The sequence below is a fragment of the Apteryx rowi genome, unplaced genomic scaffold (assembly GCF_003343035.1).
Source record: "Apteryx rowi isolate R43461 unplaced genomic scaffold, aptRow1 scaffold_132, whole genome shotgun sequence".
Taxonomy (NCBI): domain Eukaryota; kingdom Metazoa; phylum Chordata; class Aves; order Apterygiformes; family Apterygidae; genus Apteryx; species Apteryx rowi.
This window is the reverse complement of record NW_020447553.1, coordinates 936,461-953,182: the sequence shown is the minus strand read 5'-3', so window position 1 is coordinate 953,182 and position 16,722 is coordinate 936,461. Positions and strand designations below refer to the sequence as shown.

At 51.0% G+C, this 16,722-nt stretch overlaps 2 protein-coding genes across 12 annotated transcripts; one reads left to right on the top strand and one right to left on the bottom strand.

Moving 5' to 3' along the window:
* Nucleotides 1–338: 338 nt before the first annotated feature.
* RPL10A (ribosomal protein L10a) lies at nucleotides 339–4,404 on the bottom strand. The gene is made up of 6 exons (XM_026056716.1): nucleotides 4,321–4,404; nucleotides 4,032–4,106; nucleotides 3,832–3,912; nucleotides 3,320–3,468; nucleotides 2,163–2,335; nucleotides 339–541 (listed from the first exon to the last, which is right to left on the bottom strand). The coding sequence occupies exons 1-6, from the start codon at nucleotides 4,323–4,325 to the stop codon at nucleotides 371–373; spliced, it is 654 nt and encodes a 217-aa protein (XP_025912501.1). The 5' UTR covers nucleotides 4,326–4,404; the 3' UTR covers nucleotides 339–370.
* Nucleotides 4,405–4,525: 121 nt separating this feature from the next.
* ZNF76 (zinc finger protein 76) lies at nucleotides 4,526–16,584 on the top strand. 11 transcript variants are annotated; one of them, XM_026056702.1, is made up of 15 exons: nucleotides 4,526–4,873; nucleotides 6,368–6,547; nucleotides 7,874–7,954; nucleotides 9,154–9,231; nucleotides 9,383–9,585; nucleotides 10,422–10,499; nucleotides 10,919–11,032; nucleotides 11,458–11,533; nucleotides 11,892–12,017; nucleotides 12,395–12,574; nucleotides 12,903–13,136; nucleotides 13,554–13,699; nucleotides 14,592–14,744; nucleotides 14,853–14,966; nucleotides 15,586–16,583. In XM_026056702.1, exons 2-15 carry the CDS (start codon nucleotides 6,475–6,477, stop codon nucleotides 15,688–15,690), a joined length of 1,761 nt encoding a protein of 586 aa, XP_025912487.1. In that variant the 5' UTR covers nucleotides 4,526–4,873; nucleotides 6,368–6,474; the 3' UTR covers nucleotides 15,691–16,583. The 11 variants fall into 11 exon arrangements, 9 of the variants coding, with proteins under 9 accessions (XP_025912487.1, XP_025912486.1, XP_025912489.1 ...); XM_026056701.1 differs by having other exon boundaries at nucleotides 4,526–4,989; XM_026056699.1 differs by lacking the exon at nucleotides 4,526–4,873 and adding an exon at nucleotides 5,358–5,464.
* The last annotated feature ends 138 nt before the right edge of the window (nucleotides 16,585–16,722 follow it).

Below are 16,722 nucleotides of genomic sequence, written 5' to 3'. Positions count from 1 at the left end.
TCCCAGGAATATTAGTTAGACTTGCAATGCAAACCTCTAACTTTGGGGCAACAGCCCCAGTTTTACCTATTCTAGAAGGTTTAACAGGGCTGTTTCCCCCTCCTGCTCTGCTCTCAGCACAGGATGCTGTGGTCGTTTCTTTGCATGAGGAATTGGCCTGTGTTGTTCTTTCCTCAAAAAAGCTCCCATTCAAACTGAGTCTGAAGTTTCAGTTAAGCTTATGTCCCTATCCCCTTACCACAGCATTCAAGATCTTTCCWGCTTTAAGAAAGTGGGCAGCTTTTTAAATAACCCTCCCTTCCCAACAAGCTTTGGAGAAACACAACCAAACACACAGCTGTAGGTATCCTAAAAGTTTATTGTTGCCCAGCTAATAGAGGCGCTGGGGCTTCCCCATGGTGCTCTTGATATACAACGCACGCACGTTCTGCCAGTTCTTTTTCAGCAAGGACACCAGGAAGTTGATGGCCAAGTGAATGTTGTAGACAAGTTCATCCTCTGTCATCTTCACATGACCAACAGCCACTGCCAGACAGAGCACCTGGGGACAAGGACACCAAGATCACTCATCCAGGTAGAGGCTTTTCAGGGAAACCAAAGATTACAGCTAAATGACTGACAAAAGTGGCACAGCAATGCAGAACTAAGCTAAAAGCATAACCGCTGTAGTGTTAAAGACAACCCAGTAGTAGTTTTTGCACAGGTATCTGCAGGCTAAACATGCAAGTTTAACATTGGTAGAACTTCTCTTTGGACTAGATTCCTTAAGTCTTGAAGGAATATAATCCTTACAGCTTCAAACCCCTCTATACCATGTGAGMGCAAGTGCAGAATCTCTTAAATAACTTATATTTTTACATATCATAGCTCTCATACTAGAAGAAGTGGAAATTCAAACATTCCAGATCTTAACCTCATGTTCTATCAGCTCCACATGCCTTCTCCAGCTTATCAATGGATCCACGTTTCAAAGTGCTCACTATATTTGCCATGTGGCTCCCATGAACATGCACAGTAGCATCYGGATGCAATCTCTGAACATCAGCTTGCACAGGTCTGGCTTCCTCAGAGTGCAAAGGTGACTTGCAGAARGCAGCAACCATCACTATCTTCCAGATAGGAAAACTAAGCCCCAGGAAGGATGTGTAACGCTGCTGAACAGACCTCTAGTTTAACTCTGCTCCCATGCTGTATTCATTAGGCAGCACTGGCATGTGTCCTGCAAACCACTAACCCAATGCAGTACAGGCTATTAGCTCCAAACTTAACTGCTAAGCACGGTGCCAACTTCACTTTTAGTTTTGGCACTAGCCACCAGCACTTTATTTCTGTGCATAGCACACACACAGGCTAAGCCTCTGCCTGCCAGCCCTGTGAGGAAGCTTGTAAGCCAACACTCCCCCCAGGCTGAAAACAAAAGGATTGATGAGCGAGCTGACAAGAAAAGTGTCAGGACATCATTAGCTCAGTTACTTAAAATGCTGAAGCATTTGCAAACTATCACATTTGCTGTGCCCTTCCAGTTGTTGTGCCCTCAGGCCTAGATCAGCTGGAGTCCAAGGATGCACCTCAGCTAGCAGAGCTGTTAATTCTGAATAATACCCCCGAGTCACATTTAGACTACTGCCATGAGATTAAAATGCCTGAACAGGATTATTTTGGTTTTAGGGAGTTGGCTCTCTTTGACATCTCTTGACAGTAAGAGCAGCTATCTACAGAGCTGCGGCAAAGCTCACTTGCAGAGTCAAGTCCCAAACTTGTCTCTGACAAAGCACTGCTGTGKGCACAAACCCACTGGGGCATGTCTGGCTAGGAGGCCCCACCCTGTAAGTGTCACCCACTTACTGTGAGAAGTGTTAATTATGACCAATTGCGCTCAGCACTGGAACATCAAGACTCTCTCCTAATTATTTGCTCCAAGATCTTTCAGCCACAGATAAATTACTCCTCCTTTCCAGTTAGCAGCTGAATACTCTGGTTATTGTGTCCCTTTGCTGCACAGAAGAGTACTGGTACTTATCACTAGCAGCTGTTTTAGGAAGAAACTGCTGCAGGGACACCTACAGTCCAGACCAGAGAACGCAACCATATACAAGTGGCCATCTGCCACAGCAGGGGGGGAATGTAGCTGCTTTGAAGATGGAAAGCCCTATGTTCTTTACCTTCTTCATCTGAAATTTGATGGTAGATTTGACCTCATCAACCTTGGCCACCAGRTTCTCATTGTGAGTGAGGAGAGAAGGGAATTTCCCAGCTTTGTTCAGACCTGGACCCAGGATCCGAGGAATCTGCTTGATCAAGGACTCTGAAGCCAGAAAGGCATCRTACTTCTTAGCTGCAAGGAGAGAACAAATGCAGGTAAGGAAGTGCTCAAGCTCTTGCACAGAGCTTGAGCGCTCAACTGAAACTGCGCTGCTCCATTTCCCTCAATACACACCTTAATGCATTTCTAGAATGCTGCCTGAGTCTAAGCTGTTTTTCTCAATACTGTATTAGAAATCACTTCTGCCACACCAGCCATGCCTGCCAGGACCAAGCTTCACACCCTGCCAGCAATCCCCTGCACTTACTGAATGTACCTTATTTCCCTGAAGTTAGTATTTTCTGAACTATGGTTAAAGCTCAACTCTGAGATCTACCAGGAGTCTTGTAGCRTATTCTGTGCATGTGTGGATAGGTAACACCCTATATCTGAGAATGGCTTAGCTTACAGCARGGGCATCCTATGTCAAATTGGTGTGCTTCATAATCACTTATGGCTCCATGACTAATCCTGGATTCAGTGGGAAGCTTTCCTTGTCTGCATGAAATGTGTATCAAAATGACTGACTTTGCAGGGAAGGAATTATTTTTTTCTATTACCAAGGGAAAATAAGCAAATTCCATTCTGTTCACTTAAGTACTGCAGGAATAAATCAAACTGAAGTTTTGCTTCTCTCTAGTTCTGCTTGGCCTTTGCTGCACTCTGACTCTCTGATCAGGAGAATAAGGAACATCTAAGGGTGAAATTTTCAGGGAGAAAGGAGCAGTTTTCCTTTATCCCTTCTTCCTGGAAAGAGCAATCAATATTCCCTGCATCCCTGAAGGGTTGACCTGTCAGTCAGCTCTGTCAGACCTTTTAAACCAGGCTGTTGGCTCTTCTGRGTAGTTTCTATGTGGATGCTGATACTTAAGGCTGACTATGGTTGGCTTTCTCTTTCTTGCAGTTAACCATGACATGGAAATCTGAGTATGGGGAACAACTGTACTGTTTACTCAGCCCCCCTCCCCCTCAARTTAGCCAGCATACTCCAAGAACCCACTTCATGCCCCCACTCACCCAGCTTCTTCACCAGCTTCTTGTTTTTGTTGAGTTTCTTCAGAGCCTCTATRTCCATGTGAGGAATGTCAACTGCTTTGGCCTCATCACAGTGCTGCTGGTCCCCCAGCAGGCAGACTGAGAACTTGGGCCGTGGAGTCGACTTCAGCCTGGGAATGGGAGAAGGTCTGCATTACTCCGAACTGTCAGTGCCACACATGCCTCTAAGGGAGCTGCCACAGAGATACCTTACCACAGTGCCTGGGAATCCTCCTCCACAGCTTCTAACCTGCCTTCTCCAGCAGGTCGGTGGGGTCAGCACAGCGGCCTTCCCACACCTCCCCTCATGTTTTAAGACCCAGGGTAGGGGTCCGTCCAGCCGCACCCACTCGGGAGGGGTGGTCTGAACTACCCGGGCAGTTCAGCACTGCGCCCTCCTGCCGTGGGGCYGAGCAGCTGCCCTGCCACTCGGCGGGGCCCAGCGGCAGAGGGGCGCAGGCTGAAGGCTGGGTGGGAGCTAGAGGATGCCGAACCTGACGGTGCCGGAGAAACGCTTGTCTTTCTGCGGGTCATAGTTCTTCAGGCTGATCTGCAGCTCCACAGTCTCCACAAACCTGAGGGAAGGCAGAGAGAAGCCGCTCCCGTGAGGGCCCGGCCGGCCTGGGAGCGGGACCTTGGCCAGGCGCCGGGGCCTAAAGCGCGGCGGGCGCTTTCCGCGGCGCAGGGCTCTTACTTGCGCCGCTTGGTCTTGCTCCCTTGCAGCACCTCCTTCACCGCCTCGTACAGGGTGTCGCGGGAGACTTTGCTGCTGCGGGGGGGAAAGACAAGCCGGGCTCAGGCACCGGGGGCTGCGGCAGGGCCGCCCCAGGCCTTTCCCGGTCCATCGGGCGCCTGCAGGCCGCGGCGGGGGGGATAAGGCCCCGATCGCGGCTCCCCCCCGCTGCCTGGGCCCTGCCGGTGGCCCGAGCCGCCCCGCCGGGCGCGGATGGCGGCGGATGGCGCAGCGCGGCCGCGACACTCACCTCATGGCGGCGGCTCGCCGGGGCCGAAAGGGCAAGGTGGCCCCACGCGCGCTATAAGTAGGGGCGGGGTCTCGCGAGAGTTGGGCGCACGTCGCAACGCGGCGCCATGCTGGGTGGGCGGAGTGTGGCGCGGGCTGGCGGCGGCGCCAATGCTGAGTGTGGCGCAGGCTGCTGGCGGAGCGTCTCCCTCCTGTGGGCTCCTCTGTCGGTTAAAGGACTTATCGAGGCGGCGGTGATGGCACAGGGGGCATGTCGCCTTGGAATCTCATTTTGCTACCAGCAGTCTCCCAGGCAGCCTGCCATCCTAACCAAGGCACAAAACCTCCAGCAGTCTCGGAGATTTCGTCGCAGATAAACGGCCAAACCTGCCCGTGAGCCTTTGCATCTCCTCAGCAGCCCCAGGGAAGGAGATAGGATGCAGTGAAAATCAGCGGCATCAGAGCCCAGATTTTAGGAGACGTTTGAGCTGCCTTCTGCAGTGTGCCGACTGCCTGAATGCAGCCCCGGTGCGAGCAGTTCTTGAGGAGGTCTCAAAAGGCCTCGTGTTCAGCCTGTGAGTGCAATATCTTGTGGGTGAGCCAGGTTTTTTCCCTCGGGGACCAGTAATGCAGCCGTGATTAAATTTAAGCATGGAGGTAGCCTGGTTGCCAGCTCTTCACAAACATGCAGGTGTGTGAGGTGCCAGGGTCGGCAGGCAGGCGTGACCAGGGACAAGTGCAGCAGGGAAGGCAGCAGTTATGCCAGCAAGGAGTTTATTTAACCCTATTCCTCCTTCCCCGCTGCTTCTGGAGGCACCGCCGTTGCTAAGGCGGCGCACAGGCCTGTGGTTTCCCCTAACTGGGCAATAGCAAGGCCTCTGAGGGCAAGTTCAGCCTGGCGGCGTCAATGCGCGCATGGCGCATGCGGGGAATGGCCGCGCATGCGCCCTGACCGCTCAGCGGCTTTCTCGCCCTACACGGGCCCAGGCGCCGCGTCCCGGGGGGCGGAGCCTCTGCGGCCCCGGAACCTGGATGCCGGGTTGGCGAGTGGCCGAAACGCGGCAGGGAGTGCTGCTGCTATGCAGGTTGCGGGGCGGCGCGTGCAGGGGCTGGGCCCCGGTGCATGGCGGTCAGGCGGCGGACTCGGCCCCGTCGGGTTTCCTCAGGTCGGTGCTAGCGGTGGGGGGGAAGCCTGAGGGGAAGTGAGGGGGGAGATGGCGGCCGAGGGGCCGCCGGGCCCGGCGGGTGCTGCCGCCTCTCCCGGCCGCGCCACGGAGGGGGAAGCTGGTGGGGGGGGTTCAGTACCCCCCGCCGCCCTCAGGACACCGGGTCTGCCCCGCCGCCGCCCTCGGGGCTCGCCGTGGCGCCCGGCGCCCTCCCCGCCCTCGGGGCGCAGCCGCCGCCATGTCGTGAGGCGGCGAGCGCGACCCCGGGGGGCTGCGGTGGCGGACAGAGCCGTCGGGCTTGTTCCTGGAAATAAAAGCGATAAAATACTGGGCTATCTCGGAGATGACTGACAAAGAGTCCCCTGCAGCTGCAGCGGAAGATAATTTATCAGAGGAGTGCTGCTTTAGCAACGTGTCCTTGCCGGGGGCTGGGTGTAAGATCATCTGCCCCCGGCCAGAAATCCTGCTCCTCAGAAGGCTGGGAATTAGACAGGGAAGCGAGGAGAGAGTGAAGGTGCTTCCAGGGACACCACTCATCATCCTGTCCCTCTCTTGCAGCACAGGACACCCTCACCCTGTAGGTTGAGGCTTTAAAGTACTTGGAAGCCTTCCTTGCACATCATTTGAGGGTCAAGGAGGGGTTAAGTATGGTATCTACACTATCTCTAGAAAAAGTCTGCGCCACTTTGATAAGCCTTCTCTTCTGTTTGTCAGCAGAATAGATTGTTAGCCTTGCTTGTTTAAAAAAAAATCATGCCATTGGTATGGGAAGGGGTGCATCTTTTGTCCAGTGTAATCCCTTATAGTCTCCAAAATACTGTTTGCCATTGGAGCCTTTCTTAGTATGCAAAAATGAGTATACATTGGGAGAAAATATGATTTACAATGTTCTTTTTATTTAAGGCTTAAAACTCATTGTTCCACAAATCTCTTGCTCTGGCTCCTGGCGCTCTCTGAGAGCACACTGAATAAAGTGAAATTCATGTCTGAGGAGCAGTCATCAGGGCAGGATGGAGAGCTTGGGCCTGCAAGCAGTGACCCTTAGTGACGGGACGACAGCCTACATTCAGCAGGCTGTCAAAGGTAATGATTTTGGGGGGCTATGAAATCTAAAAGTGTCTTGAATGAGCCTGTGAAATTGGACTTATTGAAAGTGTCCCCCTGGCACGCCGTCAGATATCTCATACAGTTGCTTCGTACAGGAAACTTGCAGTTATCTGTTAAATTTGCACAGGAGAGTGATGCAGCAAAAATAAAACATATCTCTGATTTGAAAATAAAGCTTTGGAGATAGGAGAGCTGTTGCAGCATAACATGGAAGTTCGGCTCAAACTGGAGTGAGCCCCATTCCTTCAGGGACAACTAGGGAAATGGAGTTCACCCTGTTCAAGCAAAACTCCCCCTGAAATCAAGCAGGGTGTTTTACTTCCCTAAGGAGCATAGAGTTTGGTTCATGCTAATGCTTTTCTCATTCAAAGGGGTGCTGAGCTAAGTGTTTGTTAGTTGAAGTGATAGCAGTGCAAATTCAACACCTGTCCTCGTTTTGGTGTTCATAAGATGTTCCTTCCTCTGCCACCCACTGTTCCTGAGAAAAGGAGTGGGCTATATTCCAGCCTACAGAACACGTTTGTAGGACCATTGAGGTTCTTGTGATTGCTGTCTTGCTTTCTTTTCCATATGAACTCACTGCAAGTTTGTTATATTCACAGACTTGGGCTATCTTGAAAACAGTTAGGTCTCATGACCCCTAACACTTTCCACTAGGTGAAAGCAACCTGGATCCCTAGTGTTCAAATGAGCTGGAGCAGTGACCTCTCTGCATCAGATATCTGGGTAACTAAAATGTTATCATAGAAATTTTTTGTCAGAGTGAGAGGTTACTCAGACAGTTGCACTGTTTTAAGATTCCATTTTTCACAACCCACCAAGAGTAGCAACGCTCAGCCTTTTAGGGCCTGTAATTTCTTTTCCAAGAATTGACCCTCAACCAAAGTAGAAGAAAAGAAATGTTCAGTCTGCTGCTGGTGCCATTAAAAGCTCCCAAATGAGTTYTTCTGCAGTGCAAGTGTGGTTGGTTTCTGCTTTAGATCTAAAATGCTTAGCATACATCATTCTTTTGCTTATTGGCTTAAGGGGCTGTGAAGGGTAGCTCATAAACAAGTACTGACTGAGATTTTTTGTCTTTATCCTCCTGTCTAGGAGAGGGAGACTCCAGCGTTTATGGAAAATTAAGTGCATCCACCACTGTTCAGGGGAAGGCTTGATAAATAACTGCTTATAAGTAACAGTTTCACTGGCTTTCTGTGTGACTGGCTTCCTTGAGAAGACACAACAAAGGGGACAGCTTGCTGAACCAGGAAGATCGTGAACTCTGCAAGCACTTCTGATGGTATTTCTTAACTGTTTCAGGTGAAAAGCTGATTGAAGGGCAAGTTATTGAACTTGAAGATGGGACCACAGCTTACATCCATCAGGTGACTGTTCAGAAAGGTGAGGACCCTAAATTTACCTTTTTTTTTTCTAGAAGGACATCGTAGGTTTGACTGAAATCTTCTGTGTCCCAGCAATTGGGCCTCCTCTCTCAGCACTAACTTTAAGGGATCTTTTTAGGTGTGGTTTTTGGTCTTGCCCCTGGTTTTGAGGCTGAATGAGCAAGGACTTAGGATGCATGGTTTCCTGTGAAATCCTCAGGAAGCCGACAAGAAGTCAGGATTTGCTGGTGGTGTAAGCACATGCTTGTWAAACGTTATGAATGTTAAGAGTTTYGCCTGTGGGCTTTCTCACAGTTTGCAAGTCTAACAGATCACAAGACTATGAGCAAGGCCAGTGAGCTGTGTGGTTTTTGCATATGCTYTCTGCGTACATGTGTTAATCATACAGAACCCAAACAAAGTTTGTTTGATCTGAGAGCAGCTAGACAGAAACTCCCTCTGAACTATAAGATATATATTACCCCAGATTAGTTTTTGGGGGGAGGGGGCCAGAGGGGGAAGGCTGTTGGAAGCCCTGTCATTTTGGTCATTGGCCTATCAGCTCTGAAATGAGGTGACATTAACTAAGCTGAGGGGTGATGGGAATTCCTTTCATGTGTCATGGAGGAATCCTCCCCAGCCACGATGAGCTGTTGTAAAAGGGCAGGTAGAAAGAAGTCTGTTGCTCTGGGCCATCCTCCCCTCCTTCTCTCATGCTCCTTGTGTGGCACCTCCCTTTTTTGTTCTCAGAAGGTTGTTTGAAACCCGCCTTGTATGCCTGGCTGTGCTCCTTTCATCCCTTCATCTTCTTCTCTACCCCCAAACCTGCCAAGAGTCGTCTTTCTCACCCCTGCTCCYTCTGCCATGGGATGTGTGTGTTCTCCTTTACAAACCACTGTGCCAGAGCTTTCCATCTTGTCTGGGATGTAACCTGGCATCTTGGAATTGGTGAGATACAGGTTACTGCATTACCCCAAACAACCAAAGAAATGCTATCAAGTTATGCATGAAGCCTTAAAAACCTCATAATTCATGACTGAAGGGCTCAGATGGTATCTTACAGCCTATAATTGCGGCAGACTTCCCATGCAAGCAAGCGGGTTTCATGTGTGCTCTTCCGTGGGAGTGATACAGTAGTGTTCAGCATCTAAAGTCATATCCCTTCTAACCCATCTGAGTCTTCCGATAAGGTTTGTGAATTTTCTTCTTTTATTTTAGAGTCTGTAGCTTTTGAAGATGGGCAGCCAGTGGTGTTGGAAGATGGCAGTATGGCATACATACACAACACACCTAAAGGTAAAAAGCATTCCCCATCTTTTCCTTAGCATCTGGAATATAAGTTGCTGAAGCGTTATGAATTTCTAAGGCTGTAGGTAGCCCGGGGAGATGAACGGCAGCTGACACTCATCAGCTCTTTTATATTTGGCTTTGTTGGTTCCCCTCGCAGAGAGTTACAACTCCAGCACCTTCGAGGCGGTCCAGCTGGAGGATGGCTCCACTGCCTACATACATCGTCCTGTCATTGTGCCGCCTGGCAGCACCATCCTGGCAGTGCAGGCAGAATCTGGGCTAGAGGAGTTGGCTGGAGAGGAGGAAGATGATGCCTTTGATGCTGAGACCATTAATGCATTAAAACAGTATGCCAGCAAGGTGAGGGCCCAACGCTTCTTTCATGGTCTGTCAGCAGCACTGAGGGGCTGGTGTAGTAGTCCACATTTGGCCTGAGGTTTAAGTTACCTCCCTTGTTGGTCCTTGTGTGTCTGTTTCTCAGCAATGCCAACTCTGAGAAGAGAAACTGGACATGGCTCCTGTGGGAATGCCATCACTCATAGGTCGCTGACAGTTAAGGACTTGAAAACATGGCAGGCTCCTGCTGGACTTCCTAGCTAATTCGGGCAGAGTGCTGGGCCTTTTACCCTTAAGCTACTTCAGGCACAGTTCTGGGAAGAGCAGAGAGCTGCTATGATACAGCTTGGACTTTGTTTCCTTGCTTTATATGCTTCTTGTAGGTGTTTCTTTCTGTTTGCCTACATTCCTCGTAACATCACCTGGTTATGATACTCTCTTCCATGAACAATTCAGGCGACAGTTCAAGACCAACCTTTAACATGTCAGGAGTGGCTGAGTTATGATGCTTGTTTCCCCCTGTTACAGTGGCCTCAGAACCCTTAAGTTATCTCCAAATCCTAATATGTGTTGTCACTGCAATACTCCATCTGAACATCTGTGATCTGGGGTGCTGCCATTTTTTCCCATTCTCGTAGCGTTGCGTGAGAAGGGGCTACCGGGAACGTGCCAATATAGTGCTCAACTGGGCAGTGTTTAAGGTYGCTGATGGAGACCTTTCTGCTGTGACAGGACCAGCCACCCCCAGGTTTTTGGAGAAGAGTGGGGCAGCTCTGCTGCTTGGGCTTCCTGCTTGGGCTGCTMACCTGTTCTGCACTGTACGGGGAGGCATGAACAGTGCTGTATGTCTTTGCTTGCAGGGATCTGACGAGGAAGAGGAGGGAGTAACAAACACCTGCCGTACGAAGAGTGAGGATTCCAGCGACGTCCCTTCCCAGGTCTGAATTTTTCAGTGATGCATCTCTGCGACTAGGCTAAACTCCTCGTGATTCAGAGCACTTTGCAGGCTAGTAATTAAGAAAGCTTTGGGGCTCCCCTGCAAGATGAGCAAATACATTAGCTGTAGGTTTTACAAATGAGCTAGGTGAAGCATTGAGAGGTGGGTTGTGTGTCCAAGAATACCCAGTGAGCTCAGAGGTGGGACTGGGAAATTCTGGTTCCCGGGTGCCTGCTCTGTCACCTGGACTGCATCATGTGTGTACAACCTATGTTTGTAGGAACACGTTTTTGTGAGGATATCTGAAGGTGCATGTGTGTGTGCGTGCGTGTGTGTGGCAAGGAGGGAAATGATTCATGTCAACTTTGCAAAGTCTGCTGTGGTGGCTCACTGAATTAGGTCCCACATATCTCTTGGCAGGATTTGCAAGAAGAAGTGCACAGCAGTGAGAAGGGGCAGCAGGCTGGCAGTAGAGCTTTCCGCTGTGGGTACAAAGGCTGTGGCCGCCTCTATACCACAGCCCACCATTTAAAGGTAAAGCAGCTAATGCGCAGTCACTCAGATTGGGTTTGTCCCCGTGTTGCATTGCCGGCTCAGAACACGTGCTGTACAAAGGGCGGAGAGTTGCATGCTTGGGTTCCCACAGGGAAAAGGTCAAGGCACCCTGTGGCACTAGCACATTGCTSTAAAGTGAGTTTCTCTCTGAGGTCTTTAGGGAGATGCTTTTGACCTTGAAGAACAAGGGGAAAGCGTTTTATTTTTAATGTGGGAAAAGGCAAATGGGACTATGTCAGTGAGAAGAGACTTTGACCCACGAGAGATCCAGATGTGTTGGCCATGGTGAAAGCCAGTAGAGCGCTTCAGATTCTCTCCACCACCTAGATTTCACTGCACTGCTTTCCTTCCTCTACACTCCTTGTCTTGGACCACACTTTAAAGAGCTGTTCTTTCTGTTCTAGGTACATGAACGGGCTCATACAGGTGATCGGCCGTATACATGTGACTTCCCAAGCTGTGGGAAAGCATTTGCTACAGGTAACAGTTTCTGTTTTGCAAAAGTTCTCTGTTCTGTCCAGTCCAAACCACTCTTGAGAGGATCAGCCCTGGCTTCTTTCCAGCGGAGCACAATAAGCATAGCTTTTAAAAACTTCTGAGAAAGAATTGCAGCATGTGAAATTGCTGGGTCTTGATTGGTTATGAACAGACAAAACGAGTTAAGGGAAGAAGATGAATTCTCAGTGGTGGTGTTAGGCTATTTGGATATTCCATCCYGTTCAGGTTCCTAGACACAGGCCAGACATTCAAAAGTTTGTAGATTGAGAGGCGGTACACAGCTTGCCATGTTACTTCCTCCACATTATAAAATTAATTGTGTGATTTCTTTCCTTGCCAGGGTATGGGCTGAAGAGCCATGTGAGAACGCATACTGGTGAAAAACCTTACAAGTGTCCAGAAGACATGTGTAGCAAGGCCTTCAAAACTTCTGGGGATCTACAGAAACACATCCGAACACACACAGGTGAGCAATGCAGGAGGAGAATCCCCTAGATGCCCACTGAAAGGGTGTCCAAGGTGAAGTACCGCTTCAGTCTTTGTCTGGTTTATGCCTTTTGATATCTTGGATGAAGCAAGGTAGAACTGAAGTAATCTTCAGACAAGTAGATGGTAGAACTAGGGATTCTTGGCTCTGTTACCAACTGCAGAGCAAAAGAGTAGGSGTCATGATTTGTTTGCTAGAGGAAATGTGTCAGCACACGGCATTCACAACAGTGAGAACTGAACTGAGGTCTCAGTAGTGTAATACTTGTGGAGGAGTAAAGGGATACAGGTGTCCAGAGCATCCCAGGTAGCTGGGTTCTAGCAGGACTCTCATTCTGTGTTACTCTGTCAATGCAGGTGAGCGTCCCTTCAAGTGCCCATTTGAGGGCTGTGGCCGCTCTTTTACCACATCCAACATCCGCAAGGTTCACATCCGAACGCACACAGGCGAGCGGCCTTACATGTGTCCGGAGCCCAACTGCGGAAGGGGCTTCACCAGTGCCACCAATTACAAGAACCACATGAGAATCCACACAGGTAAGAGGAGGAGAGGGTAAAACACAGATGCCTCTTCCCCAGCCAGCTGGCAGCACGGATGGCATGTGGTAGCAGGCAAATCTATGGGACTGAAATGACCATTTCCAGGCAGTGCTTTGTTGGTGTAGATTTGGGGCTAGCCAGGGGAGTTAAAGGAAATAGGAATTGCCTTATTGGGCTGATGATAGTTCCTTCTATCCCTGTGCTCTGTCTCCAGCTATTCCCTGTTGGTGGGGAATCCCTTCCCGGGTGTGGTGAGGGTGAGCAGATTAAGCTCTGCACTGTGAGGCTGGTAGAGCATGAAAAGTCACTGTGGCCTCTGCCATAGGAGAGAAGCCGTACATGTGCACTGTGCCGGGCTGTGGAAAGCGCTTCACGGAGTACTCCAGCCTCTACAAACACCACGTGGTCCACACGCACTGCAAGCCCTACACCTGCAATAGTTGTGGGAAGACCTACCGCCAGACCTCCACGCTGGCCATGCACAAGCGCAGCAGCCACGGCGAGCTGGAGGCCACGGAGGAGAGTGAACAGGCCCTCTATGAACAGCAGCAGCTGGAGGGTGAGCAACCACTTCCCCATCACCTGCAGCAGACTTGGGTCAGACCATGTGGCAAAGCAGAGAGAGAACAGCGAGAGACCGCAGCTGCTCTCCTCCTTTGGACCTGGGCCTGTGCTATGGCCTCCTCTCTCCCCCATCAAGCCCAGATCTGTGTTGCAGTCAAGAGTAAAGGGCTCCCYGTGATCCTGTTTGTATGTCATGGGGTGGGAACAGACTGCTTTCCATTCTGTAGTACAGGGAGAGGTAAAGATCCTTCCTCCCAGATCAACACGGGGGTGTTGTCACCATGATTGTGCGTTCTTCTCTTGTGTTGGCCCTTCAGGGAACAGGCAGGTCCCAGGGTCGCACATGTGTGCCTTCCTGCTCTGATCGGCGCTTCTCTCTCACCCCCTTTGCTCTTCCCCTTCCCTGACTCAGCTGCTGCTGCTGCTGAGAGAGGCTCCCCGCTGAAGAGCCAGCATATTGCTTTCCTGTCAGAGATGGAGGAAGATGAGGACGAAGAGGAAGATGATGATGGTATGGCCACACAGGTCTCGCTTATCTCTCAGGATGGAACACAGCAGGTATGGACACTAACAGCCTCCAGAGTGTGGGGAAGGAGAAGTTATTTTGAGGGAGATTCTGCCTTTTACCCAGCCTGTGTTCTGCATTCCCCCGAGCGCTTTCTGATGCTCCTAAACGGGTGTCCCGCAAGGGCTGGGCCTCACCTTGGGCCTCACCTTGGTGTTCTCTTTAGGGCTCTTTTCAGTATGAAGCAGACCCCAGAGATTTGTGGGCTCTGTCTGTTTTGAGGGCTCCCTCCTTATAGCCTTACCCAACTGCCACTGTCTTGATGCAGATGGTAGAGAACGCAGGCCTCTGGTCCCTGACTCGCTTTCCGGTGAGTCTGCAGACGAGCTCCTGCAGGCGTTTGTCCAGGCTGGTGTGCAGCGCTGCCATCCCTCGCCTCCTGCACTGCTGCCAAAAGGTGGCTCCCAATCTCTGCTGACACAGGCTGGATTTGGAGGTTGTTTTTTCGCAGTGTGTAAACAGCAGCCTTGTTTTTGTGCCGTACTTCCCTCTACCAGCTGCTCATGTGCTGACTGGGGAAATTTCCTTCTGTGGCATAGGGCAAAGGAAAATAGCTGCCGCAAATAACTCTACAATTTCCCCTTAGTCTGAGGCGCTGCCTGCTGCAGCGATACACAAGCTGTCACTTAAGAGCTTAGAAAAAAGATGCTAAATGGGAAGGGCAGGTGTGGTCAAAGGGTCAGAGCCAGAGACTCGAGGTTTGTAGGTTCTCCACTTGTTCTCTCACCCTGGGCAAGTCCTTTGAGTTCTCTGTGCCCTAGGTCTTGCATGCAGAGAAAGAATATTTCTTCCTTACTGAGACATTTGTGTTGCTAAACTCAGGAATTACTTAAGGCTTCCTGAAAAGCTGTTCTGGCTGAAAGTATCCCCTTTTATCCCACCCAGGTCAGTCTATCCCAGGAAGACCTGCAGGCCCTGGGCAGTGCAATCAGCATGGTGACACAGAGCAGTGCCCTTGCAGTGCCTGAGGAAGAGCTCACAGGCGATGGCTCACACACCATGACTATGATCAACTCTGATGGCACTGAGACGCAGCCGGTACGGGCAAATGTGGGGCCTTCCCTCTTCCACGCAGAGAAATATCCTGCCAGAAGGGAGCCACCTTTTCTTTTAAAACCTGATTGTTTTTATCTTAACTTTTCCCAGGTTACAATAGTCACTTCTGGGGCAGTCATGTCTGAGGAATCAGCCATCACATCCCCCCGTCATCAGCAGGTGGCATTGCTGGCTACTGCCAATGGCACCCACATTGCAGTGCAGGTACCATGCAGCACCCTGAGCAGGCCTGAGCATTGCTCCTGCCGTGTTCCCCTTCCTTCCCTCCTGTGCATCCCCATCCACCCACTTGCTTCAGCACGTACCTCTTGCTTTGCCGTATCTGCTCTGTTCCGGGATGCTTGCTCCTTAACTCCCAGATGTCCTGTGCGTTGAGGAGAGCAGGGACATGTAAGGATAAAACTGTGGAGCAGAGAACTTGGGGAGGGCTCCTGGGGGCCTACSTGCCGCTGGGACAGAGCTGAAAGTTCAGGAAGTGGCAAAGCAGGCACCAGCTCAGTGGTACCCCCCAACACTTTCTTGAACAACTGACCCAGTTGTGTCACATCAGCACCACGTATGTGATCCTGTCCTCAACAGCCGGTGTTCTCAGCTGTCTGCCTTGCCTGCGTGAGCGGCCCCTCGTATTTGCACAACGCTCATTTGTAGGCAGCCTGTCCCCATCACAACAGTGTCTCCCTGTTTTGCCCCTGTGCTTCACACCTGTGTCACCCACTTTAGATTCCTCACACCCCTGTCCTGCTGGGGCTGCCCTGAGAGACACCAGGCCTATACTGAGCCCACCTTTGGGAGGGCAGTGTTATCTCTGTCTTTCCTCCCCTAGTTAGAAGAGCAGCAGAGCCTGGAGGAAGCCATAAGCATGGCAGCAGCAGCGATCCAGCATGAACCCGTAACACTTGATGCAGCCGTGTCTGAGAATGGGTGCTGAGACCCTGCAGAGCCTCCTGGGCAGGGAGAGCAGGCGGGCCGAGCCTGTTTTCCACGAGGCGTTGGGATCTGCAGGAACTGGGCCAGCTGGCGCGCAGAAGACACGCGGTACATGAGCGAGGAAGGAGGCTGAGGCCAGCTGCCTGCGTCCAGCGTGTACACCACGCAGGTGGTGAGAGCAGATGTGGGCAGTGTTGGGCTCCCGAAGTGACCCTGTGTGAAGGGCTCTTCTCTTGATTGCAGGGATGTCTGAGAAACTTGGCTGCTGCCTTCTGCTGGAGCTCTGCTGTTTTCTTGGGCTCAGAGCGGTGACTTTCCTGCTCCTTGCCTTGGAGACTGACTCCCTCTGTCTGAAGGAGATGGCAGGTTGTGTCTTCTATTATTAACTCCTTCATGGCCAAGACTTCCAAGACCTCCCAGTCTTCTGTGGTAGGCCTGGAGCTACAGCGATTTAAGCAGTCACTGAGTGTGAAATCGATTTTGAAGAGGCACTTCCTGCCCTTTCCCTCTAGGAATGGTCCCAACAGCTGTCTACCCCTCCGTGTGAGGGGCAAGTGGGCAGTATATGCACAGAAGCAATAAAGCCTCAAAAAGTGAAGCATCAGCGCAAGCCCGGGCTGTCCTGGGCTCAGTGTTTTGAGTGACAGCCTCTTCCTGATGCGGGAAGTCAGTTTTCCCTGGCGCACACTGAGTGAGCACCCAGGCTGGCTCCACACGTGCCTGGGCACCTCTCTCTTTACCCCAGTCCTCTCGGCTCTCAAGCAAACTTCCTTGGCAGACTCACTGCTGTGGAGTAGAGGAAAACGCTCCCTCCACAGCGGCCAACCAGCACGTCCTGGGGGCTGAGCTAGACTTGGATGTAAATACTGAGTTGAAATAAAAACAAATTAAATGTCTTCTTTTAAAAAACAAAACAAAAACACCCTTCTCTCCTTCAGTTTCTGGAGCTGGGGGGCTGGCAGAGAAGGGGAGGGAGGGTTGGACACTACTATTTTGCAGATGAAYGGATAAAGGAAGTTCAGGGAGCAAATTA